At 64.2% G+C, this 17,902-nt stretch overlaps 2 protein-coding genes across 4 annotated transcripts in view; one reads left to right on the top strand and one right to left on the bottom strand.

The window, feature by feature from the left end:
- Positions 1-16,817, top strand: part of MYO15B (myosin XVB) — a 32,576-nt gene extending 15,759 nt beyond the window's left edge. The window contains 43 exon segments of the mRNA XM_067714242.1: positions 822-915; positions 1,581-1,637; positions 1,929-1,986; positions 2,204-2,334; positions 3,586-3,681; positions 3,785-4,020; positions 4,105-4,283; positions 4,498-4,570; positions 5,009-5,170; positions 5,409-5,509; positions 5,607-5,677; positions 5,797-5,881; positions 6,079-6,177; positions 6,326-6,447; positions 6,546-6,758; positions 6,965-7,043; positions 7,214-7,318; positions 7,396-7,651; positions 7,746-7,836; positions 7,951-8,170; positions 8,635-8,747; positions 8,972-9,031; positions 9,584-9,659; positions 9,793-9,911; positions 10,105-10,223; positions 10,294-10,435; positions 10,641-10,752; positions 10,842-10,996; positions 11,384-11,529; positions 11,698-11,761; positions 11,852-11,924; positions 12,324-12,400; positions 13,730-13,803; positions 13,905-14,020; positions 14,113-14,207; positions 14,309-14,386; positions 14,522-14,618; positions 14,798-14,943; positions 15,108-15,223; positions 15,483-15,616; positions 15,798-15,931; positions 16,037-16,177; positions 16,345-16,817. Coding sequence (XP_067570343.1) covers positions 822-915; positions 1,581-1,637; positions 1,929-1,986; positions 2,204-2,334; positions 3,586-3,681; positions 3,785-4,020; positions 4,105-4,283; positions 4,498-4,570; positions 5,009-5,170; positions 5,409-5,509; positions 5,607-5,677; positions 5,797-5,881; positions 6,079-6,177; positions 6,326-6,447; positions 6,546-6,758; positions 6,965-7,043; positions 7,214-7,318; positions 7,396-7,651; positions 7,746-7,836; positions 7,951-8,170; positions 8,635-8,747; positions 8,972-9,031; positions 9,584-9,659; positions 9,793-9,911; positions 10,105-10,223; positions 10,294-10,435; positions 10,641-10,752; positions 10,842-10,996; positions 11,384-11,529; positions 11,698-11,761; positions 11,852-11,924; positions 12,324-12,400; positions 13,730-13,803; positions 13,905-14,020; positions 14,113-14,207; positions 14,309-14,386; positions 14,522-14,618; positions 14,798-14,943; positions 15,108-15,223; positions 15,483-15,616; positions 15,798-15,931; positions 16,037-16,177; positions 16,345-16,404 — 4,975 coding nt within the window. The 3' untranslated portion in view covers positions 16,405-16,817.
- RECQL5 (RecQ like helicase 5) overlaps positions 16,798-17,902 on the bottom strand; it is a 38,552-nt gene continuing 37,447 nt past the window's right edge. For all 3 annotated transcript variants that reach the window (XM_067716441.1, XM_067716444.1, XM_067716442.1), the window contains 2 exons: positions 17,618-17,687; positions 16,798-17,529 (listed from right to left, as the gene is read on the bottom strand). In XM_067716441.1, coding sequence (XP_067572542.1) covers positions 17,429-17,529; positions 17,618-17,687 — 171 coding nt within the window. In that variant the 3' untranslated portion in view covers positions 16,798-17,428. The remainder of the gene's footprint in view (positions 17,530-17,617; positions 17,688-17,902) is intronic.

Genomic DNA, 17,902 nt, shown 5'->3' with positions numbered 1-17,902 from the left:
TACAATACTTCTCAATTTAGAGACGATGAAAATAAAACACAGAGGTAAAGTAGGGGATTCCCTGGCGGTCCAGTGGTTAGGACTCAGCGCTTTCTTTCTTTCTTTCTTTTTTTTAATACATTTATTTATTTATTTATTTTTGGCTGCATTGGGTCTTCATTGCTGCGCGCAGGCTTTCTCTAGCTGCGGCGAGCGGGGGCTACTCTTCCTTGCGGTGCGCAGGCTTCTCATTGCGGTGGCTTCTCTTGTCACGGAACACGGGCTCTAGGCACGTGGGCTTCAGTAGCTGTGGCTCGTGGGCTTTAGAGCACAGGCTCAGTAGTTGTGGCGCACGGGCTTAGTTGCTCCCCGGCATGTGGGATCTTCCCGGACCAGGGCCCGAACCTGTGTCCCCCGCATTGGCAGGCGGATTCTTGACCACTGCGCCACTAGGGAAGTCCAGGACTCAGCGCTTTCACTGCCAGGGCCGGGTTTGATCCCTGGTCGGGGAACTCAGATTCCACATGCCATACGGCGTGGCCAAAAAACAAAAGCAGATAAATCCCAGAGAGGTAAAGTAACTTATCCAAGACCGCAGTGACTAAACGGCAGGGGAACGAGCCCGCGTGGTCGGCGCCAGAGTCCCAGATCTCGATCCTCGGGCACAGCAGCCTCTCAGTTTACCTGCTGGTCTTTCGAAGTGTCGTGTCCTTTCCCTGTTGCTTCCCTTCGGCAGCCGGGGGCTTCACTGGGGTCCGATTTTACATTCATGTCTTGGCTTGGAGGATTCAGGTATCGGGTGTGAGTTTGGACTCCTCACCAACGCCCTTCCCGGCCTCCAGGAAGTGGTACCTCCGGCGGCGGGCAGCTCTGGGGCAGCTGAACACCGTCCTGCTGGCGGGCCGGCGCCTGCTCTGGAGACAGCGGAGAGGGCAGGTGAAGCACATGGATGGGTCCTGCCCAGGGCAGCTCAGGGGAGAAGCCAGGCAGCCTTGCCGGCCACGTTGGCCAAATCCCGACAGTGTCCACCCTCCAAGTGCAGCCGCACGAGGACCGAGGCCTCGGAGACCATTGCTGGTGGAGCTCCTTCCGTCCCCCTCTGCCTGGCCAGGGTAGCCTGGGGCCTCCAGGAGGCTGTCGCCTTCCTTCATGCCTGCGCACTGCCAGGGCCTGGCTCTCCCCTGCTGGCTGGGGGTGCCTCCCATCCCCTCCAGGCCTCCCTTGGACTGTTCCCCTCTTGCCCTGTGACTCCAATCTGAGGGCCATAAAACAGCTCAAAGGTCAATGCCCACGTAATGCCCCACTCTCTGGCCCCTCCCTGGCTGGACTTTGTCCCTTGGGACCATTCCTTCCCTTCTTCCCTCCTCTTCCCGGTGCCCTGGCAGACGGGCAGAGACAGCCGCAGCGCTAAGGCTAGTGAGGGCTCTGGAGGGCTGGGGGCAGACAGCTGGCCCCCTGGGTCTGCACCCCTTCCTCCACTGGTGTGGGGTCCTCCTGGGAGGAGGAGGGGCAGCTGCACTGCTGCGCGGGGGAGGGGCCTCTAGGGAGCTCCCGGTGGCGCCTCACGGGGGCATCGTCTCCTCCTGCATCTCCCCCAACAGCTTGGGCATCGGTGCAGCTGGCACGGCGTCGGGGCCTCCAAGAAGGGGCCAAGCATGGTAGGTGGCCTGGAAGCTGGGTTGTGAACCCGCTGAACCTGGCCTGGCTTGAGGGGGAGCGTGGGGTTCCAGGGGTGCCGAGATGGGTCCTGTTCCTCAGGCCCATCCATTGTCCCCCAAGAAGAGGCCTGGGGTGCTCTTGGGTTCCCTCTGGGGGCTTTATGTGTTTGAGTGTCCAGGACTAGAATCCTTGGGCTTTGGAGGGGAAGCTTACAGCCCTGGGGGTGAGGAGGGCCCCCGAGTTCCCATGCCCCTTCCCTTAGTTCCTGGTCAATTGCTCCTCCCTGCTAGGAGCTGGGGCACTTGGAGATCCCGGCTGAGCTGGCTGTCATGCTGAAGACAGCGGAAGGTGAGTCCTGATGGGCATTGCTCTTGCCATGACCCCCTCCTGGGCGGAGGCTCTGTCCCTGTGGTCCCTCCCTCTGATGCTCTGGGTCCCCCCAGCTCACTGCCCGGCTCCCTCTGCACTGGAGCTGGGGGCTGATGCTGAGAGGTGGAGGCGGCGCCAGAGCCAGGCGCCTTACCTGGGCGTTTCTGGGCTGCCGCCTACGCCTACGTCATCCCAGGCCATCGGCACACCCTGGCCGAGAGCATCACCGAGGCCATGCCCCCGGAAGTTCCCGCACGGCCCAGCCTGACCCTCCCACCCGACATCGACCAATTCCCCTTCTCCAGCTTCATCTCCATCGGCTTTCAGGTGGGCCCCCAGGCCTTAGCTCTACACGGCTGACGCCCACATCTCCCCAGACGTTAGCCCCCGTCAGGCAGAAGCTGTGTCTGTCCTGTCTCCAGTCCCCTCCTCCCTCTCCTGTCGCGGGGCTGTGGATGCAACTGCGTTGCTCGGAAACCGGAAACGGTTGAACCTCAACGCGCTGCTGGTTACTTATCTGCAGTGCCACACCTTCGTTACACCTGTGGCACTGCCCTGCCATTGAAGCCATGTCGTTAAAGCATGTTGAATGACAAGGCCAAGTGTCCAGGCAACAGTGTTGGCGGCAAAGCGGGATTCAAAACTGCACGTAGCGTACGATCCCAATTTTGTTAACAGGGAGGGTGGGGAGATGACGTGTGTACCGACACGTAGAAAGTAAGATTAGAAGCGAAGAGGCGAAAATGTTAACTGTGGTTTTGTCTGGCAGTGGAATGTTAATGGTGGTTTTTATTCTTCATCCTTTTCCGTGTTTTCTGAGTTTTCCGCATGCACGAGCTTTAGTTTTCTAATCAGAAGGAGTGATTGAGAGGTTTTTTTAAATATTTATTTATTTATTTGGCTGCGCCGGGTCTTAGCTGCGGCACACGGGATCTTCGTTGCATGTGCAGGATCTTTAGTTGGGGCATGCGGGACCCTTTTTAGTTGTGGCATGCAGGATCTAGTTCCCTGACCAGGGATCAAACCCCGGCCCCCTGCATTGGGAGCGTGGACTTTTAACCGCTGGACCACCAGGGAAGTCCCAAGATGTATTTTTCTTTTAATAAATTTATTTATTTATTTATTTTTGGCTGCATTGGGTCTTTGTTGCTGCACGTGGCTTTCTCTATTTGCGGTGAGCGGGGGCTACTCTTCGTTGCGGTGCGCGGGCTTCTCATTGCGGTGGCTTCTCTTGTTGCGGAGCACGGGCTCTAGGCGCGCGGGCTTCAGTAGTTGTGGCTCGCGGGCTCTAGAGAGCGCAGGCTCAGCAGTTGTGGTGCACAGACTTAGCTGCTCCGCGGCATGTGGGATCTTCCCTGACTAGGGCTCGAACCCGTGTCTCCTACACTGGCAGGCGGGTTCTTAACCGCTGCGCCACCAGGGAAGCCCCCCGAGATGTATTTTTAAGATGATTTTCCTCACTAGCCCCTCTCCCTCTCGCAGGGCGCGTGCTCCCTTGGGGCTCCCCCGCGGCTGTGTCTGGCAGGTCAGCACACAACAGCCCCTGCTCAGGCACCGTGTCGCCCTCCTTCCTTGCAGGAGCCATCCCTGCCCAGACCTGGGCAGCTGCTGACCAAACCCCTGACCCGGCTGGACAGTGACAACCCTCAGCATGCCCTGGATATCAACAAGGTGGTGAGTGACACACTGGGGAGGGGCAGGGTGGGCCCGTGCAAGGGGTGCTGGCCGGGCACCGGGAGCCCCGCACGTCCTGCCTCCCCTCACTCTGTGTCTGCAGATGCTGCGGTTCCTGGGGGACGCGTCCTTGGAGCCCTGGCAGGAGCAGACCATGGGCCAGTACCTGGTGCGGCAGGGGCAGCGCCGGCCGGGGCTGCGCAACGAGATCTTCAGTCAGCTCGCAGCCCAGCTCTGGCACCAGCCGGACGAGCAGCAGAGGCAGCGCGGCTGGGCCCTCCTGGCTGTTCTGCTCGGCGCCTTCCCCCCAGTGTCCACCCTGCAGAAGCCGCTGCTCAAGTAAGGGCCCCGGCAGGTGGGGGCCCCGTGGGTGTGCTCAGCGGGCCACCACATACCCACGGCAGCCCTGTGCTGTGCCCACAGATTCGTGTCCGACCAGGCCCCCGGGGGCATGGCAGCACTGTGCCAGCACAGGCTGCTGGGAGCCCTGCAGCAGACGCAGCGGGCCCCTGGGTCCAAGCGGGCCCACCCACCCACCCAGCTCGAGTGGACGGCCGGATGGAGGCAGGGCCGCATGGTGCTGGATGTCTTCACCTTCACCGGTGACGCCTGCCTCCTCTCGGGCCTCCCCAGGCCCACGCTGCAGCCTGCCCGGCACTCTCGCCCTCCCTCGGCCCCCTTCCCTCCTCAGCCCTCCCCATGTGACCCTGACCTCCCTGCTCTCCTGCTTTCGGAACCGCCACGGGACAGTATTCCCTTCCCGTCCGGGTGGACCCTGCTGTCCCTCACTCTTGCCCCTACCCCTCGTCCCTGCAGAGGAGTGCTTCTCGGCCGAGGTGGAGTCCTGGACCACAGGGGAGCAACTCGCCGGGCGGATTCTGCAGAGCAGGTGTGCAGGGCCTGGGATGGGCGAGCGCAGCCCACACTGGCCATTGTCCCGTCCGCCTCCTGGTTTTCCTCATGCTCCCAGCCCGCTCTCCCGCCGAGCACCTCCTGCGGCTGCTCCAAAGCCAAAACCTGCTCCCCGGGGGGCGGGATGGGGGCAAGGGGGCGGGGTAGGTGGGCAGGGTCCAGCCAGTAGATTCAAGACGGAGAGCAAGTAGAGAGTATACCTGCTAGATCTGGTCCAGGTTCTCATCAAATTGAATGAATAAATGCATCAGAGCCACTGTAGAAGTAGAGGGCTGTGAGTTGCACTGGGTCCTCAGCCAGGTTCCTGTCCCCTTCCACAACCCCCTCCCCCCAGCCCACCCTCAGGTCCTTGTCCCTTCCGGATGGTCGTCCGCCTGGCTGACCACCCTCTGCTCCATGCCCTTGTCTCACCCAGAGGCCTGGATCCGCCCCCGCGTGGCTGGTCTGTGTCACTGCACTCTAAGGACTCCTGGCAGGACTTGGCTGGCTGCGACTTCGTGTTGGACCTGATCGGCCAGACCGAGGATCTGGGGGACCCGGCCGGTCCCCACAGCTACCCAATCGCCCTCCGTGGCTTGTAGGTGCCACCCACAGCACCCCTGGCCTGCTCCTGTCCCTATCCTGTCGTAGGTGACCCCCTCAGCCACCCTGTCATCCGCGGGGGTTCACAGGTGCTGCCACAGGCCCAGCCCGCCCGCCCCCAAGCCTCCGCCCACCGCAGGGGGATGACCCCTACAGCAGCTTCTACATCTTGCCTCAACCTGGGAACCCCCCGGCCAGGGCATCTCCTCAGCTGGGCCCACTATCTCCTGCAGAGCCGAGGACATCCCCCCAGCCCCTGGCATCCAGGCCCCCTCACTGCCCCCAGGTCCCCCTCCAGGCCCAGCCCCAGCTCTGCCCAGCAGGGGTCACACAGGTAAGGCTGGGAGTGGGCACACTGAGGTTGGCAGAGCGCTGGGAATGGGGGTGCCAGAAGCCCCACACCCCAGGCAGGTGACAGTAACCCTCCACAGGTGAGTCCCGGACCTCAGGGAGTCTGGATGGCTTCCTGGACCACCTCTTCTCCCCGTGCCTCAGCGTGAGTGTCCCGCACGCAGACCCCACCCCACTGCTGCCCCTACGCCCCTGGGGCCTCTGCTGCCCCTCCCATCCCTCCTAGGGCTCTAGCTCTGACCTTGGGACCTGTGATTTTTGTCCCTTCAGGATCTGGAGCAAGGCAGGGCTCTGAGTGGCCGCATGAAGGGAGGGGGCGCCATGGGGCCCATGCAGCAAGGCAGCTACCCTGTGGGTGAGTGCGGGGCTGAGCACCCAGGGCCTCCCTGCCCAGCAACACAGGCAAGCATGGCCTGGGATCCCCACGCAGCTGCAATCAGAGCTCTGGCCAGCACCCTGGTGGCCCGTACTCTTCTCTTTGCCTGGGGCTGAAGGGAGGCTGTCTGTGGGCCCAGGCAGGGACCGACCTGGGGGGGGGCCCTGTTCCCTCAGTGTACTCAGGGATGATGCAGATGCCCGGATACCAGCCAGCCATGATGCCTGCACCCGTGCCCATGATGCCAGCAATGGGGGCGGTCCCCGCCATGCCAGGTAAGGCTGGACTATAGCCACTGTGTCCCTTCTCAGATAGGGACTGGAGGAGGGAGGGCGTTGCCTGGGGCCTAGAGGGCACAGTGGGCAGAGGGCTGGGAGCTCAGCCATGGCGCTCGGCCACCCTGACTGCCTGCCATACTCGCAGCCGTTGTGGTGCCGCCACAGCCGCAGCCGCAGCCACAGCCACAGCCCCTGCTTCCCAGCATGGACGCGAGGCAGCTGGCAGTCCAGCAGCAGAACTTCATCAACCAGCAGGCGCTGATCCTGGTGAGGATGGGCAGGGCCCATGGATGGCCTAGTGGGTACAGACCTGTGGGGTGAGGCTAGGCCAGCTCTTACCTGGCACACCACCCTTCCCCCGTCAGGCCCAGCAGATGACCACCCAGGCCATGACCTTGTCCCTTGAGCAGCAGGCAAAGCAGCGCCAGAGCCAGCCCCTGGAGCATCATGCCCAGGCCCAGGCCCCTGGAGCTGCCTCCCTGACTCCACCCCCAGCCATCTCCCCCAAGCCCAAGAAGACACCCACCCCCCAGAAGGAGCCAGAGCGTGACCTGGAACTGGTAGGTGCCTGCCTGAGGGTGAAGAGGCGAGGCCAGGCAGGTGGCAGGGCTGGGGTGGGGCAGCAGGCTCCAAGGCCCCAGAAGTGGGAGACATGGCATGGGGGGTGTGGGGAGATGCAGAAAAGATGCTGCCAGGCTCCAGCCCCACGGATCCGAGCGGGTTTGCTGTGTGAGTGGCAACTTGTCTGGCAGGGCAGCTCCTTCTCTTTCCCCTCCTGCCACAGGAGACCTCACAGGAGGCTGAAAACAGGCCCCGGCGGCCCAAGAGCTTCCAGCAGAAACGGGACTATTTCCAGAAGCTGGGTGAGGGCCCTTGGGGTGGCAATCCCACACAAAAACTCAGCCACCGCCCCAGCCTGGCCAGGGGACGGCAGGGTGCACTCTATTCCTCTAGGTCAGTGTGGCCTGTCCAGGAGCCCAGACGGGCGGGCCAGGTGGAGAGTAATAGCGAGGGCCATTTGGGGCGTTTACAGGGCAGCAGCAGATCAAGGTGGAGACGACGAGGCCTCCGGCCAAGGTGAAGATCCCCCAGGGGGAGGAGCAGGAGGAGGAGCCGGAAGAAGAGGAACCGAGAGCAGGTGGTGGGGAGCAGGGTGGGGGGGCAGGCTTTGTGGTTCTGCACAGGGTCTCACATCTTTCCTCTCTTTCTGGTCAGTGCCGTCACCTCCTCCTCCCCCAGTAGAGAAAAAGCCACTGGCACGAGATGGGGCCAAAGCTGCACAGGAGGCTGAGGCGGAGCCAGCCACAGAGGTGGGGCCTGGCGGTGGTCGCCAGCTGGCAGAGGGCAGAGCCGTGGTGCGTAGCTCGGACCCTAAGCCCCGGCGGGCAGAGCCCAGCAGGGAGATCCGCAACATCATCCGCATATACCAGAGCCGCCCAGGCCCCGTGCCCGTGCCCGTGCAGCCGCCCAGGTGCACCCCGGCGGTGGTGGGGAGGGGGAGGACGGCCAGGACTGCCCGCTGCCCAGAGTCACCGTGTGGACTCCCGACCTCTTCCTTCTCTCAGGAAGCCCCCCCAGATCTTCCTGAAGAAAAACAACCCTAAGGATGAGGCTCTGGCTAAGCTGGGGATCAGTGGTGCCTCCTCGCTGCCCTCGGTGAGGCCCCGTCCTGACCAGAGCACGCTGCTCCGTGCCAGAGCCCTCCTGAGGCTCCCCGGGGGAGACCTGGCCGCTAGTCGCAGCCTGGGTGTATTCTCCGTGCCTCCCCAGACGCTGTCCCCCAGCCCAGGGAAGGGCCCCCCACCAGCTGTGGCCCCTCGACCCGAGGGCCAGCCACGGCGTGTGCCCTCCAACTCCATCAAGGAGAAGCAGGGGCCCCTTCAAGAGCTGTTTGGCCAAAACCCACCCACTGCCCGGAGTCCCCCGCCTCCGCCAGCACCTCCACTGCCTCCACCCTTGGACCCAGCGACCCCTCCAGCTGAGCCACACGGTGAGAAACCCCATATCCCCGGGTGGTGGGCTTTGTGGGGGGCGGGGGCAGGATTCCTAAGGGCCTCTCAGCGCTCACGGCCGAGGTCAGCTGCTCGCGCTTCTGGACTTTGGAGCCGTGGGTGAGGAGCCCCAGCTTCCGCGTTCCTGCGGGGGGCAGGGCGCGGGCACCCCTGGGGCCTGTCTGGCACGGAGGGACCGTCACGGGGCGTGGGCCTCGTCGGGAGTTTAGTGACCCCGCTGACGTGGTCGGGGGGGCCCACGCACGTCAGGGACAGTGGGGAACGTGGGAAGCTGGAGATGGAGGCCGGCGATGGGACGGAGCGGGGGGAGGGAGGCAGCGGAGGTGGACTGAGCTGGGCCACGTGGGGCCCTAGTGGGCCGAGGGTCTTCTCTCTCCGTGCCTGCATCATTCCGGCCTGGGCAGCTCCTCGCCTGATGCCCTTCGGCCCCTCTATCCGCCAGGCTTTGTGGAGACCATGGGGGACCAGGGCATCTCCACCCAGCTGCTCGTGCCCTCGGGCAGCGTGTGCTTCTCCTACGCCAGCGCCCCCTGGAGGTTGTTCCTGCGCAAGGAGGTGGGCGCGAGGGCGGGCCGCAGCCTGGCCTCCCTGGGTGGGGGACGGGGCGCTGGCTGTAGGGGCGCCAGCCTGGGGCCCCAGCATCTCCTCTCCACACACAGACACTGGGGACTACTTCCCCAGCCCCACCTCCTCCGGCCCGGGAGGCAGAGGTGGGGCGGGAGGGGGGCTGGCGGGGGCACCGTCCGGGCGCACTCTCACTCGCCCCTGCCCTCGCCCAGGTGTTCTACCCCCGGGAGAACTTCAGCCACCCCTACTGCCTCAGGCTCCTCTGTGAGCAGGTGAGAGCCCAGCCCACCTGGGACCTGTACCGGCAGACCGCCCCCACCCCAGGCAGGAGAGCAGCCCCGCTTGCGGGGACGCTGGTGTGTTTCAAGCCCTGCCTTCGTTTATTTAATCCTCCCAACATCCCTCAGAATAAGGGCCATTTTTGACTTATGACGAGGATTAAAAATAAAGCGTATACAGCACCCAACACAGGCCTGGCACACAGCAGGTGCTCGCTCGTGCTTGTCCCTTTGCCACCTCTAGATGCTCCCAATGCTTGTGTCTGTTCTCCCCAGTTCTACAGTAGCTGCCCCCTCCCCCTCCCCCAAGTCCCGTGTTCCTTCAGGGAAGCTTATCTCAGCTGACAGAGGAGCAGCAGCCCAACTAGTGCCGGGAGGCAGGTGGGAGCTCCGGGTGGACGTGACCCTGGGCTTGGAAGGCCAGGCATCCCTCCCTGCTCCACCCACGTGCCTATGGGGCTCTCTAGCTTTTCCTCCATGCGTGGCTGCTTCTGGGGTGGGCTGTGGCCTCAGGACCTGGTGGTGACCGCCTGGCTTTGCCCCCAGATCCTGAGGGACACCTTTGCGGAGTCCTGCATCCGGATCTCCCAGGACGAGAGGCACAGGATGAAAGACCTGCTGCGTAGGGTCCAGGGACCCTGGAGTCAGGGAGCCAGAGTGCTGGGGGTTGGGCCTGCCCAGAGGGAGGGAGTAGACTCCGGGGTCCCCGCTGTGAGGGAGCCTGAGGACGGCCTGGGGCCATTTCTGCCCAACAGGAGACCTGGAGGTGGGCCTGGACTCCCTGGACACAGCTGAGGACAGTGTCAAGAAGCGCATCGTGGTGGCCGCCAGGGACAACTGGGCCAATTACTTCTCCCGCATCTTCCCCGTCTCGGTCAGTGAGGCTGGGGATGGTAGCGCCCAGGGCTGGAGGCCAGCTTGGCCTTCCGCAGCAGGATTAGAGCTGGGGGTGGGCTGGGCCCCAGTGGAACCAACGAAGAATAGCACTGGCCTGAGCAGCCCCAGGGTGTCTTGGCCGGTGGCGGGGAGCCCGGAGCCTGTCCGTGAGCCAACCACCTTCCGGGCAGGGCGAGGGTGGCAGCGACGTGCAGCTGCTGGCCGTGTCCCACCGGGGGCTGAGACTGCTCAAGGTGACCCAAGGCCCCAGCTTCCACCCCGACCAGCTGAAGACTCTCCACTCGTACAGGTGAGCCTGGGCTGGGGTGTGGCGTGGGCCAGCGAGACGGCCCCCAGCTCACGCCCCACCCTCTGCACAGCTTTGCTGAGGTACTGGGCGTGGAGTGCCTGGCTGGCTCCACCCTGGAGCTGTCCCTAAAGAGTGAACGGCTGCTGCTGCACACAGTCCGGGCGGGAGCCGTCAAGGCCATGGTTGAGCTGCTCCTGAGCGAGCTCAGGAAGGCAAGTGCGGGCCGGCAGGGCGCCGGGCGGGGGGCCTCCAGCACCGCTGCGTCGTACCCCGTGATGTCAGCCAAGCTCCTTCAAGCTGCCTGGGGTGGGGCTGGAACTTGGGGGCGCTTGGTGGAGAGTGACGCCAACGGGGGAGCAGGTGGGATGGGCAGGACGGAGTCATAAGCAGGCTGGCCGCTCACCCGCCCGCCTGCAGGACTCCGGCTACGTCATTGCCCTGCGAAGCTACCTCACTGACGACCACAGCCTCCTCAGCTTCCAACGGGGGGACCTCATCAAGCTGTTGCCGGTGGCCGCTCTGGAGCCAGGTATCCCCGGGGCAAGCAGGGCGGCTGGCACCCGGCGGGCGGGCAGAGGGCCCAGGAGGTGAGGCACCGTCCTTGGATGCTTCCCGCAGCCTGGCAGTTTGGCTCCACCGGGGGCCGATCCGGACTCTTTCCTGCTGACGTAGTGCAGCCGGCTGCTGCTCCGGACTTTTCCTTCTCGATGGAGCAGAGGAATGGCCGGCACAAGAGTCAGCTGCGGCACGGAGAGTGGGATAAGGCGTCGGAGGTGAGGAAGACGGGAGACGCCGAGGCGAGGCCTAACTAGGAGTCGAGGAAAGAAAGGGCTCGACTGCCCCAGAGCGGCGGAGGGCCACCCCACGCCTGGTGGGCAGCGCTTGGTCTGATGCCGCCTCTCTGCCCGCTCCCGATGTCTTGTCCTGTCTCCCCAGCAGGGCTGGGCGGTCTGCCTCTCTTGTGGCCCTCGTGGTAGCTAGTTCAGCGCCACCTGGAAGGTGCTCAATAAACAGCTCTTGACTGTCCCGGCTTCTGGTGGTGTGCTCACTGCAGCTACTCTGCCTGCTTCTCTTGGGCTGGGCTGGGGCGGGGGCTTGGGCAGGGCCGCTGGACAGGCCAGGGGACACTCAGGTGGCGCTAGGTCTCCTGTGCTCCTAAGTTCCCCACCCACCCCTGGAGCCAGGCACACAGTGACAACTTGGCCACCAGCCCGTCCCCGTCTGTGGCCTGCGTCACCCTGCCCACGGACTCCGACTACACCATGCAGGAATTTGCCCTGCGCTACTTCCGGAAGCCCCAGACTCTGTGAGTGCCCTGGGCCCGCCCCATGCCTGCCCATCCTCAGTGTCCCTGAAGTGGGACACTCCCTGCTCAGAGTCACCGGGCCAGGGCTCTTAGCACCCTCCCTACCCAGCCTGGGATGGGGGTGGGAGGGCTGAGCAAGCGGGGCTGTCCTCCCCTCCGCCCCCTCAGGCTGGGCCAGACAAGTGAAGATGCCAAGAGGAAGGCCATGGCCAGCCTGGTGCAGTACAGCAAGGTAAGGGGGACGGTGGGGAGGAGCCGGGACAGCAGACCTGGCCCCCGGCCCCCGTGGCCCCAGACCCACAGGCAGCCTCTTTGGCCGCAGGCTCCCATCCAGGCATCACTCATCAGCATCAGTGACGAGGACGTGAACAGGCGGGCCGTGGGAAGCTTCCAGGGTAAGTAGCCACGGTGTCCTGGGTCGCCATGTCTGCAGTGCCCGGGACCCAGGCACCTGGTCGCCTTCTGTCCTTGAGTTCACCGAGTCGGGGAAGCTCACCGGTGTCTCCTATACCACGTGGCCCTCACCCACTTCTACTCATGCCCAGGGGGTGTGGGTTGTGTGGAGTCTGGGCTGGAAGGCAGCGGTAGGTCTGGCTTGCTGTGCGCTTGGTGTAGCCCTGGGTGGCCACAGGGTCTCTCTGAACTCTGTCTCCTCGTCGGTACAGCTGAGACTGCTGCTCCGCCTGGCTCACACGCATTCTGAGAGCAAGGCATGAGATGGCCCTGCACAGCGACAGCACGAGCCAGGGCCAGGCCCCCAGCCCAGCTCACCGTGCTTTTCATCCTGCCCGCAGCTCTGATGCAGTTTATGGGGGACCAGTCCAAGCCCCGGGGCAAGAACGACCTGGATCTCCTCTACGGGCTGCTGAAGGTAGGAAAGTGAGCCGGAAGCTGTGGGGAGTCAATGAGCCCTGAGGGCCCCTTCCTGTCCTCCTGCCTGGGCCTCCATGGGACCCCGTGTCCCCTGGTCACTATTCATTCAAAGAATCCAAAATTAGTTATCGAGCACCTACGTGCTGGGGGCAGGGCAGTGCACCAAGCAGGCCAAGTCCCTGCAGAGCTTACAGCCTGGTTAGAGGAGACACTCAGTAAACCCTGAGGCAACGTGTCCAGGGCAAAGAGTGCTGTGCAGAGTGATAAAGCAGGGGAGGGGCTGCTTCAGTGCAGAAGGCTTGGTGACAAGGTGACCCTGGAGCAGACCTGAAGAAGGCCAGCGAGTGAGGCACGTATGCATGGGGGCAGGGCATGGGGGCACGCACACAGGCAGAGGCGGGGGTGAGCCTCGGCCCCAGCAAGTCCAGTGTGGCTGGAGCCCAGTGAGCAAGGGGGAGAGTGGAGGCGAGGACCAGGAGGGACAGAGGGTCCGGGTCACGGGAGGCCTTGTGGTCCACTGTCAGGACTTGGATTTTTCGAGATCTGGGAAAACACTGGAGGGTTTTGAGGAGAGACGTGGCTTACATCTCGTGGGGTCGCTCTGGCGGCTGTCTGCGATTCTGGGAGTTTAAGGGCAAGGAGAGGGTTCCTGCCACAATCCCAGGTGAGACGTGGCTGGCCCAGGCCCAGAGGCAGCAGCAGAGGGGAGAAGAAGGACCCCAAGCAGCAGGGTTTGCTGTGAAGTGCACGTGGGGTGTGAGAGCGAGGGGCCGAGGGGGACACGGGGGCCTAGGCCAGAGCAATGCTGGTCGCCACAGGAAGCCTGAGTGAGGATGGGGCCAGCCTGGTGGAGGAATCTGTTGGGGATGCATGAAGTCTGAAGTCCCAGTCTTCCAAGTGGAAGGTCTGGGCTTCATGGGAGAAGTCTGGGCTGGAGGCAGGCACTGGGAGTCATCAGCAGACAGAGGCCCAAGGGCACTGCAGCCCTTAGGAGTCAAGGAGATGAGAGGGTCAGCAGAGATGACTAAGACAGAGGGACCAGAGAAAGAGGACAGGGCCGAGCACGGCCTGGAAGCAGGTAAAGACGGCGACTTAGTTGAGTGGCCAGTTGTGCAGATGCTATTAAGCCGAGTGAAACCGAGGCCGAGAGATGACGGTGGCCTGTCACCTCTGTCACCCTGTCACCTCTGTCACCCTGACTTGGCCCCCAGCCCACGCCACTGGCAGGACTTCTCCGACTTCAGATCCCACACCATCCCTCACTCCACTGCACTGCACTGCAGCTCTGCCCCGGACCCGCTGCCCCCTGCCCTTCCTCTCCCCACAGCTGTGCCAGGAGGAGAACCTCAGGGATGAGATTTACTGCCAGGCCATCAAGCAGATCACAGGACACCCCCGGCCGTGAGAGTGGGGGACGGGCGGGGGTCGGTGGCGGGCCTCTCAGGGGCAGCCCAAAGTGCTGCTGCCCGGCCGGCCCAAAGCCCAGGCTCTCTGCCCTGCAGGAGACTCTGCGCTCGAGGGTGGACTTTCCTCAGCCTCCTCACGGGCTACTTTCCCCCATCAACCTCGCTGATGCCCTACGTGACCAAGTTTCTGCAGCATTCAGCCCTGAGCCAAGGTGCCGGGGGGAGGGGCTTCCAGGCTGGGGTCTCGGCTGCTTGGGGAGGGGTTTGGGGATGCTCATGACCCCAGCCTGGCTCCTCTCTGCAGAGCTGGCCCAGCGCTGCCAGGGGCACCTCCAGCACACAGTCAAGTACGGGGGGCGCCGGCAGCTGCCCTCCCCAGGCGAAATGCAGGCTTTCCTGGTACGGGGGGTGCAGGCGGCTGGGTGTTCTGGGGCTCCCTCTGGGTGGGGGGGCCGGGGCCTCTGCCCACTGGGGGGCTGACCCCGTACCTACTTTGGCAGAAAGGACAAGTAGTCCACCTGCTCCTAATTCACCTGCCCGGGGGTGTGGAGTACAAGACCAACACCCACACTTTCACGGTGAGCACAGGGACACAGAGGAGGGGCTGGGGAGACCCAGGGAAGCCATGGGCATCAGTTCTGGGGACATCCCTCCCCTGCTGCAGCCTCCTTCCCTCCCCAGCACCCCCGTCACGGCCCTGTCCGCATGTCCAGGTGGCAGCAGAAGTACTGGAGGAGATGTGTGGGCAGATGGGCATCACGGACCCCCATGAAGTGCAGGAATTTGCCCTCTTCCTCATCAAAGGGGAAGGTAGGCCACCTGGCCTGGGGAGGAAGCGTGGCCCGGCTGGACTCAGGGACGTGGCCTTGCCTGCCAAGTCTGCTCTTCTGGCCACGGGGGAGGCAGCTCCCACACTGGGGCTGGCAGGGTTGTGGGCGGGGCTGGCCCCGGGCGGTAGGGCAGGCTGTGGACCCAGGCTCCCCGCGCAGGCCAGCTGGTGCGGCCCCTGTGGCCCCGGGAGTACCTCAACAGCGAGGTGGTGGGTCTGGACGTGAGCCTGCACAGCCGGCGGCTCGGCTGGGAGACCCCGCTGCACTTCGATAATCCCACCTACGTCAGCACCCACTACGGCCAGGTCAGCCCCACTCGGCCCCGCGCTGCCGCGCCGCTGGTAGTTGGAACCTCGGCTGCAGCTTGAGGGAGAGTCCCTCCCTGGGTGGGGGGAGGGCTTGAGGCCCAGGAGCCACCCACTAGGTGGGGCTTTGGGGCACAGCTGCCCCCTCACTGCTCCCCCCTCAGGTGCTGCGGGACTACCTGCAGGGGAAGCTGCTAGTCAGCGCCCAGGAAGATGCCCGACTTGCCAGGCTGGCTGCCTTTCAGCACCTCAGCAGGAACCACGAGGAGCCCCCCTCAGAGTGAGTGTGAACACAGCCCTCACACCTCCTGTCACCCGACCACCCCTACCCCCTCCTCCAAGGTCAAGGCCACTTGTACCCTTTGTGGCCCTAACCAAATGGGGGCTGGGTACACCTGCCCACCCCCCCACGCTCCTCAAGGGCAGAACCCACGCCTCATTCATGTGTCTGGATCCCCGGTCTCACCCACGGCAGCCACTGGTTCATCTACTTAGCACCTGCTGTATGCCCAGCTTTGACTGACCAGGCTGTGTCCTAGGCAAGACCTACTGGCTTACTTGCCAAAGCGGCTGCAATGTCAGATGAACGTGGCCGCTGTGAAGAGCCTGATGGGCCAGGAGCTGCGGCAGTTGCAAGGATGCAGCTCTCAGGAAGCGCAGATCAACTTCATAGGTGGGTCTGGGGCTAGGAGGCAGCTGGGGCAGAGGCGGGAGCCCCAGCAAGGAAGGGGAGAGGGTGGAGGGGCTGAGGAAGCTCTCCACCTGCCCTGCCCTCTCCTCTGTCCTGGGGGCAAAGTCCGGCAGGTCCCAGGGCCCCAGGGGTCAGAACTCCTGCTCTACCCCTCCATCCGCAGAGGCCGTGAGTGAGCTGCCCCTCTTTGGCTACACTGTCTACATGGTGCTGAGAGTGAGCAAGCCGGCCCTGCCCAGCCCTGGCCTGCTGGGGCTGAACCGCCAGCACCTCATCCTCATGGACCCCAGCTCTCAGGTGGGCCAGGCTCCTGGGCCACTTGTCTCCCACCACCTCCACCGACCCCTCCCCCAGAGGAACCAAGCTCCGCTCTCTCTCCCCGTCCCCCCTCCCCGCCCCCAGGACCTGTGCTGCTCCATCGCCCTGAGGGACCTGCAGCAGCTCCGCGTGCTGAGCCCACTGGGGCCTGAGGACTCCCCTGGCCTGGAACTCAACTATGGCTCGGCTGACAACCCCCAGACCATCTGGTTTGAGCTGCCGCAGGTGGGTGGCCTCTGCGCCCTGAGAAGGTGGCAAGCGCCTCACCCAGGCCTGGTGTGCCTGGGAGCCTGGGCCCAGGCCTCTGCCTACTGCTCCGGCGTGGTGGGGCTGGGGGCAGAGGCAGGGGGCTGGCTGGGGAGCCCTGGCCTCACATGCCTGTGCCCGCGCAGGCCCAGGAGCTGAAGCACACCATCACCTTCCTGCTGGACCGCAACTCTCCTTCCACTTAGTGGCCGGGCTTCACCCAAGAGGAGTGGGGGAGGGGCAGAGACGAGGACAGGAAGCCTCTCTGGCCAAGTCTCACCCGGACAGTCTCCTTTGGGTGCTGTCAGGCCAGTCTGGCCTGGACTTCACCGCTTGGTTCTGGAACCTGCTGCAGCACAGCCCAGCTGGCCCACGGGGAGGGGCTGCTATAGTGACTTCAACTGGGAAAGAGTCATGAGACTCCCTCTGGGGTGGGCCTGGGCCTGAGCCTGGGGTGGGCGCTGCAGGAACTTGGCTTGGGCGTCCGATGTTGCCCAGTCTGGGGGAGATGCCCACCTGGGCCCTGGCCCGACACGAGTATGAGCCCAGCCCCGGGAGCAGCAGCTGCTGAGGAAATAAAACTCCTGAGAGAACAGGGCTGTGTGCGTGTGCACGAGAACCAACAGGACTTTATTCCCCTGGTAACTGTCGAAGCCCCGCCTGGCCTTCCCGGCCAGGGGCTGAGAGGGAGCAGGGCCTGGCTGCTGCCCGTCTTCCCATGAGCTCTGCACCTGGGTCGGGCTGGAGGCTGGCATCGCGAGGGAAGACGGTGGTGGGGGCGGACCTGGGGCCAGACCGGGCTCTTTCTGAGTAGGCCCCAAGGCCTCGGACTGGTGGGCCTCGCCCCCGGCTGAAAACATGCTATGTACACGAGGTGGAGGGACCTTCCTTCCTTCTGTTCCTCTGGCAGCAGCCACACCACCTGTCACTTTCTGATCTGTGGATCTGGCCCAGAAAACCCAGCCACGAGGGCCGGGGAGGCAGGGAGGCTAGGAGAAAGAGGACCTCAGGCTTCGCGAGCAAAGAGAAAAGTGGGCTGACCTCTGACCTTGATTTGGGAGGTGTCCAGGCCCATTTCCAAAGCAAGGCATGGCTGGAAGGGTGAAGAGCCTGAGAGCAGACGATGTCCCAGCAGCAGCAGGCCGCCCACCTTCCCCGTTACTGAGCGAGGCCCGGGCTGGGCCGCGGTGGAGTCCGGGGAGGACACCGGCCCCATCGGGCAGCTCTCGGTCATCTCTGCAGGCCACACAGGCCGTGCCAGTCAGCTTCACTCTCGCACCGGGCTCGGCCGTGGAAAAACTGCTTGATGACGTTCTGGGCCTCTTCCTTCACTGGATTCGGGATGGGGGAGCGTGAGAGCCAGTCTCCCCACTACAGGGCCCCCACAAGCACCTCCCGGCCGGTGACGCAGGCACTCACCGCTCCTTCCCGGAGACGGATTCTGGGTCAGCGAGTGTGAGAGGTGGCGGGCGAAGGCTTTAAACAGCTCCTGGGGACAGAGAGTGGAGAGGAGCAGAGTGCGCAGAACCTCACCCTGCTCTGAGCGACCCACAGCTGCGACCCAAGAGCGAGGCAGACCCAGGGAGCGGGAGCGGGCCTCTGGACTGGCCTGCTTCCGCCCTGCTTTTCACTGGGGCTCACGCTCCCTACCCACCCACGCACTGCACCCAAGTGCCCCAGGCTCAGGGGAGAACAGAGCCCATG

Source organism: Pseudorca crassidens, chromosome 19 (assembly GCF_039906515.1).
Source record: "Pseudorca crassidens isolate mPseCra1 chromosome 19, mPseCra1.hap1, whole genome shotgun sequence".
Classification (NCBI taxonomy): Eukaryota; Metazoa; Chordata; class Mammalia; order Artiodactyla; family Delphinidae; genus Pseudorca; species Pseudorca crassidens.
The sequence above is the reverse complement of the archived record's forward strand: the minus strand, read 5'-3'. Positions and strand labels throughout refer to the sequence as shown.